The 10,302-nt window shown below is 36.5% G+C and overlaps 2 protein-coding genes across 2 annotated transcripts in view; both read left to right on the top strand.

The window, feature by feature from the left end:
* Nucleotides 1-887: 887 nt before the first annotated feature.
* On the top strand, nt 888-1,746 carry LOC108605815 (peptidoglycan-recognition protein SA). Its single transcript, XM_017995621.1, has 3 exons — nt 888-1,238; nt 1,305-1,423; nt 1,481-1,746. The coding sequence occupies exons 1-3, from the start codon at nt 937-939 to the stop codon at nt 1,663-1,665; spliced, it is 606 nt and encodes a 201-aa protein (XP_017851110.1). The 5' UTR covers nt 888-936; the 3' UTR covers nt 1,666-1,746.
* A 300-nt stretch (nt 1,747-2,046) lies between these two features.
* LOC108606500 (ec) overlaps nt 2,047-10,302 on the top strand; it is a 48,291-nt gene continuing 40,035 nt past the window's right edge. Inside the window, exon 1 of the mRNA XM_017996666.2 lies at nt 2,047-2,575. The gene's annotated coding sequence lies outside the window, so the exon portion shown is untranslated. The remainder of the gene's footprint in view (nt 2,576-10,302) is intronic.

The raw sequence follows: 10,302 nt of genomic DNA, 5'->3' as shown, positions 1-10,302 counted from the left end.
AATATGAACAAATTTCGTTGATAGGAACAGCCATTGAAGCGTCCTATATGCAGCCTGTCAAGCAGCTAAGGGCACAGGTGTGCTATTCAAAATTTAAATTTGAAAACTAGTTGCAAAACTAAAAAACTTGTTTGTGAATTAAAAAGAGAATAAACACAATAATACAATAGTTCATCTTCATGTATCATATACATGTATAGATGTTATATAGAGTAAGACTTCCAAGCATTTAGGAAGTCTGTCTAAAAAGCTTGATTACAATTTCAATATAATAATTAATAAAAGTTGATTAATTAATGTTTGTTGTGTATGAAGCGCAATCAGCTTTAATCAGATTTAACAGCAACAAACAATGGTCTACAGATGAGTCAAAGGAACCTTTCGGTTCTAAAATAAAAAAAGACAAAATACCGCGGGAATCCCGAAAGCAAAGCAAAATCAAAAGTGAAATACAATATCACAAACTTGTTTTCAAATGCGTCAGGCAAAAGCACTGAGAAAAATCAGTGCACAAAATTATTCGATAACATTTATAAACATGCAATTAACATTTGTTATTCTTTATAATACACATACATCTACAAACTATACTTTGTATTATTGATATTCAATAATTTAGTAATTATTAGCATTAAATTTATAATTACATAATTACTTACATAATATAATACATAATTATTTACAAACTATGCTTTGTATTCATTGTTTGTTACATATTTAACTTGCAGCATAAATAACTAAATCTAAGTATTAAGAATGCATTTTGAGCTTTCTAAAACTTACAATATCTGCGAAATGAACTCAACTTTAGTGCTCAGTGTAGCAGCTCGATTGAGTATAAATCAGTGCGGCGCGTGAATTTGATAAGACAGACGCTGCCAGTTGAGCCAGTACGATTCCAGAGCTAGACGCGCACACAGAGTCGAAGAGATAACCATGCGATGCGCAACGAATAATTTGCTGCTGCTGCTGTTGCTGCTGGGCATGGTGCTTGCCACAGTTGGCGGTGGCAGGAGCAAAGGCAAGAAGTCAACGCCTTGCCCCAAGATGAAGCTCAAACGTCAATGGGGCGGCAAGCCAGCAAGCGGACTGGATTATCAGGTGCGGCCCATACGCTTTGTGGTCATCCATCATACGGTTAGTGCAGAGTGCACAACTTTCGCCCAATGCGCTGAAATTTTGCAGAACACGCAGAGATTCCATCAGGTGGATTTGGATTACTATGATATTGGCTACAAGTAAGTCTAGTTTGAACTGTGATCCATTGACCCTTACTTATCAGCATGCAACCTGGCACACGCCAGTTTTCTTATAGGCAACGACGGTGTTGTCTATGAGGGCACGGGCTGGGGTGTGAAGGGATCACATACATACGGCTACAATGCCAATGGCACGGGTATTGCTTTCATTGGCAACTTTGCGGGTAAGCTATGGTTGTTATCTTAGCTTGCTCTGGCACTGATCTTCTCTTGCATTTCAGATAAGCTGCCCTCGCAATCAGCTTTAGATGCTTGCGAACAGCTTTTGGCCTGTGGCGTGGACCAAGGCGAGCTGAGTGACGATTACTCGCTGATTGCTGCCTCCCAGGTCATTTCCACACAAAGCCCCGGCCTAACGCTCTATAATGAAGTTCAGGAGTGGCCGCATTGGTTATCAAATCCGTAGTTGTATATTAATAAGGCATATTTAAATTTGGCAGTATAAATAAAGTCAAGCACCGATGCCGACTACTCGATAGCGAATTAATTCGATAGATCATTAGCACGACACTTGTTATAGTTCTTATAGGCGTATGGTAAAATAAATCTCTAAGGGGTGCCACACTTGTTAAATTTAAGCATTTAATATTTGGCGCGAGAAACGATATTCGGAAACGATTGAACTGAATGCGTAGATCGAAATCGAACTAGGTGGCAACATCAGAAGCCAGTTGAGCTGTGATATTGTTGTGGATAATACTTGCTAGCTCGGACTATCGATAGTTTTCTTTGCACTCGCTCTCCCGCTCTTAGCCAAAGTAACGGCAAACGAAGAAAAACTTGTAAGCGTGCGGATGGGTTAGCGTTTAGCGGCGTTAAAAACATTATTTTCGTTCTGTTTTGTTTTGTGTGCGTTTATTTTTTTCGGTGTTTGTTTGTTTATGTTTGTGCTTAAAGAAAACTTAACAGCTTTGTGTGCGCCATTGCAAAACTGAAACGTTAAAGCAAAGCAAAGAGCGCAATTCATCTGCCCAGAGTGACAAAAAATCAGCAACAAAAAACCGAAACAAAGTTTGTTTATACATTAGCTGTTGTTGTTGTTGTTGTTGTCAAAGTGAAAGCGTGCGAAAAGCAGACGTAGCCATCACCTTAACATTGCCCACAGCCCAGTGTGCGCGAGGCCACTCCGCAAGCGTCCAAAAAGCAAAAAAAAAAAAATTAACACTAAACGCTACAAGTGTTAAGTGCGTGTGTGTGTATGTGTGTGTGAACAAAGAGTGTACAAACGGTATCCTGTTCCTGTGGCCAAGCTTCCGGTCAAACATACAATTTGCCGAGTACTCCAACCGCAACTGTTGCGCCTGCTCAGACCACAGGTAATGACAATTTAGCTTAAGTTACTATATTCAGCTGTGAATTGTGCATATGTAAATTGTAAATTGATTATTAGCTGATCAGCATGCATAATTTTAGAGTCAACTTGTTGCCGCCACAATTGTTCGTTCGCTCTCGCTCTCGCGCTCTCTCTCTTTCGCTTGCGCTCTCATGTTGTTTGTCGTTTATTATTACTATTATTGTTGGCTTCTTTTGCTGCTGCTACATCTTTGGCTGTTTTTGAGGTCAACAGTCAAAATTGTTGTTGGCTTACCAAAAGCAACGTGCCAATGATTTTGCTGCTGCTGCTGTTGTTGTTGTTGAGATTGTTGTTTTGATATGCGAACCATATATAATGATACATGTACTTACATATGTTTGTATGTGTGTACATGTATGTGTATGTGATGCATGCTTATGTTTAAATTGCAGTAACAAATGCTTGAAGAGTTTTTGTTGTTGCTGTTCATGTTGAGATTTAATTGGATTTTTTTGTTTTTAAAGTTGAAATTTTAATTACATGCTAAGCTGTTATTTGTATTAATTTATCAACAATTGTGCATTGAGCACACACAACACAGCTTAACCGTTAGCTCCAATTAGCAAATAGCCTTAGCCTAAGCCTGCTCTGCTTTGCTTTTAGCGCTGGGTACTTATCCCCAGTATGGCTTCCAAGTGAAATTTCTTCAAATTTGTTGTTGTTTTTTTTTTTGTTTTGTATGAAATTTGCTGAATTTGCATAATAAATGCAGCCAAACTAGTGAATCGACTCGCTGTGTGTGTGTCTCAGTCTCAGTCTCAGTCTCAGTCTCTCATTCAAATAACCTCAATTTGTGGCTTTTCCCAGACGCGGCAAACATGCCCAGTCAACAACGCCCCTTTACAGCAAATTCCCCCCTCCCCCGCCACCCCTCTCTACGCTCTGTCTGCATCTGCAAGAAAATTGCATTGCGTGCAATTAGTTTGTCCTCAATTGCGTAAAATTTTTGCGTAGCCTGCGCTGTTCGCTGCGCTCACCTGCCGCAGGCATTGGCTTGGCCTGTTTAACACGCTCAACCCCCCACCGCCCCCCCCTGCCCAGCTGCACACTAACTGTGTAATCGATGCGTCTGTCGCGACAGCATGTTAATTACTTTTTGACAAACCAAAAAAAAAAAAAAAAAAGAAAGAGCAGCGCAGACAACTTGGTTTAATCTTTAGCTTTGAATTCTAGCGCATCAATTATTTAACATTAGCTAACTGTTGTTGTTGCTTATTGTTGCTGCTGCTACTTTTATTGCTAAATTGGAGCGCATGTTAATTTAACAATTGTTTGCAAAATTGCGTGAGACTCATTCAAAGACATTGACCTGGAGATAGGAAGCGAAAGAGCAGCAACTTGACTTGATTGTTTGTTTGTTTGTTTGTTGAGACGCTGCAGCTTGCACCGCTTAATATTTAAATAAATACATTAACAATTTACTAAATTGAAAGCTCTTGTATTTCCAATTCTCAATTAGTTTAAGCAAAGCCAACACAGCAGGCAGCACTAAAAACAACAACCAACTAAATCTGGAGCAGCATTAAGAAAAAAGTACTTTCTATATTACTTCCTAGCAACTTTTGCATTGTTTTTTTGTGAGCTACAAAAATTCTTAGATCTATATATGAATTATTTAGAGCGAGAACAGGCACGTGCCCTAGTAATGGGCATACGCATAAGACTAGGCAAAGTACAGTGGGTGCAATAAGCTACAAAAAAAAAAAAACCAATGCAAGCATCAAATAAGATTTTAACGAGAACAGAACAAAATTAATATACTTTTTTTTTATTTATTTTTTTTTTATATATTTCTCTTCTATTTTTATTTACATGTATATAATTGTATATAATTTATGTATTAATTTCATTAAGTTTGTTTTTAATACATTAATTTATTTCGATTTTTCTTTGCTATATATAGAGTATATTTAATTTAATTAAAACTTACACTAGTGCTGTAAGCGTATTAAACTTTCGTCTATTTGTTGCTCTTGTTGAATTTTTATAGTTTCTCGATGTTAAAAAGCGCAGCAGCCAGACACAGCGTCCAGTGTAAACAATAAACAGATCTTTATATCTATGTGTGTGTGTGTTTGTGTGTGTGTGTTCAGGTCAGTGCTAACTGCAGAGTAAACAGCAGCAGCAGCAGCAACAACATGCAGCTTCAGTTTGTAGCAATTATTATTGCTAAAAATAGTTCGTAATGCTCTCAAATAGTTTTGGTTAATATTTTGCAGCCCTAACGAACAAATTTGTAGCTGTCGAAAATATTTAAGTTGATTTTTTAGCTGCTTCTGCTCTCGCTCTCAAGACAACCCTCAGGCATTTTATAAAGAATTTCATATCATTTGTCAAAAGGTGCGTTCGAGTTCAGCTAACTGACGAGCCCACGTTGCTGTCTGTCGTTGTTTGTCATTCATAATTTGTTGCTGTTCTGTGCTGCTTCTTCTTCTGCTTGTCTATTTTGCTTTCAAGCCATTTGAAAGATTCATATCAGGCTGTCATTCAACCTGTGCTCATTTAGCGCTTTGTCTCTTGGCCATATATTTATGATTATAAAAATATCTATTGACGGTATGCTATCAACCATTTGTCATTTTGCCACGCTGCGTTGTGGGCGTGCATGAATTCCCAAAATGAAAAAGAATAAAAGCAACAGCAACAAAAAACTCAAATTCCAAACTTTTCTCTTACTTTTTGGTTTTTTTGTTTTTTGCCTTTGAGGAAACCTCACGAACTCAGCATCGTCGCCTTGTTGCGTCGCCTTTGCCTTGTAATTATGTTTGATGATCGTTAAGCCACAGGCACAGTGGTGCGCAGCTAGCGAAAACTGAAATGTTTCGTTTTTATAATAACAACATTTAGATCAAAAAGATTAAAATAAATTTGTAAGCTCAAAAATTCTAAAAATAAATATTGTATTAAAATACTTTATTAAAATATGAAATTTATTTTTGCTTATGCAATTTTAACCAAAATTTAGCAAACTCTTGCCAATTAAAAATAAATTTTAAAAATAAATAATTTTAAATTTTAAAAATAAATATTGTATTAAAATACTTAATTAATATATGAAATTTATTTTTATGTTTTTGCAATTTAAGCCAAAATTTAGCAAATTCTTGCCAATAAAAAAAAAATATTGCATGCAGAATTTATTTTTTTTTATTTTCTATATTTTAAATGCATAAATTTCTTAATTTTGCATAAATTTGCATATCTAACGTTTGAATTGTGTGTACCACTGTGCAAGAACGATTGCTTTTGCCTCACAGCACTTGAGGCGTTTAAATTTCAACAACATCTCAACTAAGCAAAAGATGCCTAAGCAACAAACGTGCTCGAGCCACTGTAATCCAATACACTAACTTAATAAAATTCTATACGATCTTTATAGGGTTTCCAAACGCATACAAACATTATATGCATGTGTGTGTGTGTGTGTGTGTGTATAATAAAATTTCTTTTTGTTTTAGTTGTAGCGTGTAAATATTTTTGTGGCATTCTAATTGAGCTGCAGCTCAATCAATGCGTCTCTTTCAACTTGTTGCATGCTGCTGCAAGTTGCCTGGACTTTCTGCTTTGTTGTTGTTGTTGTCTGCTAATCGATTTTAAATTGAAGATGATTGATTGAGACACGACGATCAGAACTGCAGCCATCCCGCTCTGTTTCTCTCTCGCTCTCTAGCTTTGGGACTTGCCACTTGAGCTGCACTCTGCGCTTCAAGTGGCTGCTGCTGCTGCTGCTGCTGCTTTTGTGAACTCTCTTGAGCATAAAAGCAGCTGACTAATTGATATTGTATCCCAAAGATAAGCTACAGTTATATACTATATGCATATAGATATGCATTTCTTTATCAATTTATGCTTTTAGCTTTTTTTTGGTGGCGCGCACAGTTCAGTGACTTGAGTTATGCTCTTGGATATTTCAATCAGTTTTTGTTTTTCGTTATATCCGTGCCTCAGGGCCAAAGCACCTGCCGCCGCGTATTTGCGGCATGCCACACGTTGCACGCAACTTTTAAATTGCTCTTCGATTTCCAGTTGCAACTCATGCCAGCTAATTACCTAACTCCATGATTAACAAAATTTAAAAAAAAAAAACAAAATAATGGTTATGACTTTATAAGCAAAGGCATTGGTAGCTGTTTACCCAACTTGCATATACACTTTGTTTACAAGCTCAAGCTTTAAGACTGTTCTGAGTAATTATATTATTATTATAATTATTGCTTTTATTTATAGTAAACATTAGTGTTATTTATAATTGTTATATATTTTGGTTTATTAAATGCGTATTATTTTAGTTTTTATTTTATTTAATTTTTACTATTAATATTAATTAATAAACAAAAGTGCACTTTGATATACACTTTGCCGTATTTTTAGGCTTACTTTTAATATATTGTGGCACAGCCAACTTGCATATACACTTTGGTAACTAAAGCGAGCAACAAATTTATTAAAAATAACTATTGCTATTATAACTAATATACATAAATAATAAGCAGCATTTGCTGCATGTCTGACTAGCACATACACTTTGTAAAGCTTTCTCTTCATAAAAAAACACACACAGTTTGCTAGTTTAATTTTATTTGTATTATGTGTTGATTGTCATTTCGCTTATTTTTAATTTAAATACAAAATTTCGCTATTGTCTATGCTTTGCCTTATTTTTTAGGCCCACTTATAATGCATAAAATTAAAGCCCAAAACTAAACGACTGAGCAAAAAAACGCAAAACCATTAAAAAATGTTAATTTCCCTAAAAGCCTAAAAGCGACTGTGGACTGTTTTTCGACTATAGCACGTGGCTAAGAAATCACAAGCACATTATGTGGCTCACACCAACACTCACACACACACACACACATGTGTTGTCTAGTTTAAATTTATGCTCAATTAAGTTTACGTGTTTTCTTGATTTTTCGCGTTTGGCGTTTATTCATATTTAGCTGGCAAAATAATGATTATGCGTAAAAATTAACATAAACGCCCACAAGCTGTAAACCCAAAATGTGTATCTAACAGATACAAAACTGCCATTGCAGCTGTGGCTGGGGCTGGGGCTGGCTAGGCTTGTTAGCAGGGCCAAGACACACTGAGACACTCAACTGATTTATTGCCTGCGCGTATATATAATTAGCTATAGCTATAGTTTCACATAAGGTGTTGCTAATGATGGCAGCAGATATTGTAGCTAGCAGATACTTCAAAGCGCTGCTGAAGACACGAGATTTGACAGCTTTGAAGTCAAGCGATTTGCATAACTTTAAACTAATGAAGCGTTCGCAGTGATGCGGTCAGCATTCTACACAGTTACTGCGGTCAGTATTTTCCACTCAAATGCAGCTGCAAGTCTCTCTCTCTCTCTCTCTCTCTCTCTTTCTCTTTCGCTCTCTCGGCTATAAATTATGTCTACAGCAAACTTCTCGATTTCGCGGTCAGCTTATTTTTTTAATTTCATTTTAAAAGTTAGTGACTGCGCTTAACATTCCTTAGGCCTGCAATTAAGCTCAGCTCGGCCACTCATTGTCGCCACAATGCAACGCATGCGCATCTAATCAATCGGACAGGCTCTCGGGCAATTGCTTGCCACACAGCTCTAATGTTGCAAATTATAGTTGCAACTCCTCTCGCAGCCAATTGTGAACTGACTTGTGTTTTTCTCTTAACGCCGCCGCCGCCGCCTTTCGTTGACTGTCAAATTGATTGCCAGGCATGCGCCCATGACAATTGCCACATGCCCCATCTTCGAGCAGCGAGCTCTCTACCCTGTGCTCAAATCATTTGTTGCAAAGTCTTTTTCATAGCAGCAAAGCTTTGGCTCTAACTTTTCAATCAATTGAATTGCATTTTTTTAAGCGCAAGCAACAAATAAAAACTCAGTATACATTTTCACATTTAATTAATTTTTTAAATTATATATTATAAAATTTCTTTCACGCTTTTGGCTTTTATTAATATATTAATTTAATTTTGTTAAAAAATGTAGCACATAATTAAATAAAAATATAAATAACACATTAAATTTTAAAATAAGCAAAGCTCAAAATTTATTTGAATTGTTTCTTGCGCTAACAAATAAATGATATTTGCTTAAAATGCTAAGAACATAATTTTTAAAACAGTTTTGAATTTTAAACAACAAAATGATTTATTCTTATTATAGTTTTAATTGAAAATTCAATTGTTTTAGCAACTTGCCAAGGTTCTTTTAATTAGAAGCACAAAGCTGCGACATTCATTGAACAAACTAAATATAAACTTAAAAATTAACCAACAATTGCGACTTTTTATTGCTACAATCAATGAATTGAAATGAATGAATTGAGCTCTTAGGCTTAGCCTAGAGTAGAGAGTACAAAGTCTGATTTAGTTATAGAGTAACTTAAATTGTGGCAATTTCTAGCAGCGCCAGCTGCTGCGATAAGCGTTGACAACAACAACAAGTCAACTATGAACTCAAGTCGTGGGCGCTGCTGCCAACGCGCAAAAGAGCGAGAGAGTGAGAGAGAGAGAGGGAGGGAGGGAGGGGAGGGGCTAGATTACAAGCAAACGCTTTGCGTGGGCTGTGCCGACAAAACGCCCCCAATGCCCACTGTACGCTCGTCCCCAACCAAATGGTCGACTGTTAAATTGTCAAATTAAGCCAAGAGCAGAGCAGAGCAGAGCAGCGAGCACGTGGGCTCAGTGCCAGCAGCTATAAAACAAAAAGCGCTGCAGATGCAACAGCAACAACAACAACAACAGCTGGTCAATTGCTGTTGTTGCACATTGGCCGCAGTTGAAGCAGACACGTTCAAACGTTTTTGAAGGCGCCCCGGCCAACGCAACTAACTTATAGCTAAATACATTGATTTCAGGGTCGCCCTGGTCAGCGCTAGTTAATGCCATAGTTAATATCGAATCGATGCCAACAGGTGCTCTCAACATTCTTGGCATAGTTTGCCCACCAGCGAGCGAGCATCAAATGCATGCGCGTAATTGCAGCAGCAGCAGCCAGCCCGAGTCTGTGGCACATGTTGCATGCAACCAACCGGCAATATAATCAATATGTATGTCAGCGCAGCTCGAACGCTGCGGCAATTACAAATTCGATCAATGAAAATTATTTTGAATGCAACAAGTTTTTCCTGCAGCTTTGCCTCAAACTCAGTTTTCATACAGAAATTCCAACATTGCATGTGCTGCTGTTTGCTTCGTATCGAAAATTGTTGCAAACTCAACAGCCAAGAGCGATTAGCTGGGGATTTCCTTTGTCTGTTATTATTGAAAAAATCTTAGTTATTTTTCATTTTGAGTAAATTATTGCATAAATATTAAACTTATAATTTAAATTAGAACAAAAAATATTGAAATTATTTGCTGCGTTTTATTAAGTCTTATATATGTGCTATAATTTATTAAAAACATAAATAAGCGCGCGATTATTAAAAATTGTTGAACTTTATTATTTTACATACTATTTTTTTTTATACGCTTTATTTATTCTTCAATTTTTTAAGTAAATTGTGAATTAAACTTTTAGACAAGCGCACGAGAAATTTGAATTTCTTTTAAAATAAAATTTAATATGCAGCCATAGAATTTGTTGTGAACCTAACTAGAGCTTAGAGCAATCAGCACACAAATTGTTTTAATAATATGCGTAACGCAATTCGTGACCAAAATTTGTAAACTATAAACAAAAAGAATAATAAA

Source organism: Drosophila busckii, chromosome X (genome assembly GCF_011750605.1).
Source record: "Drosophila busckii strain San Diego stock center, stock number 13000-0081.31 chromosome X, ASM1175060v1, whole genome shotgun sequence".
NCBI lineage: Eukaryota > Metazoa > Arthropoda > Insecta > Diptera > Drosophilidae > Drosophila > Drosophila busckii.
This window is presented reverse-complemented; position numbering and strand designations above follow the sequence as displayed.

Excerpts from the sequence above, each read along its gene's own strand:
- LOC108605815 (XM_017995621.1), top strand. The coding sequence starts at position 937 with ATGCGATGCGCAACGAATAATTTGCTGCTGCTGCTGTTGCTGCTGGGC. Across the intron at positions 1,239-1,304 it reads TACTATGATATTGGCTACAA|TTTTCTTATAGGCAACGACG; the intron begins GTAAGTCTAGTT and ends GGCACACGCCAG. Across the intron at positions 1,424-1,480 it reads TTTCATTGGCAACTTTGCGG|ATAAGCTGCCCTCGCAATCA; the intron begins GTAAGCTATGGT and ends CTTGCATTTCAG.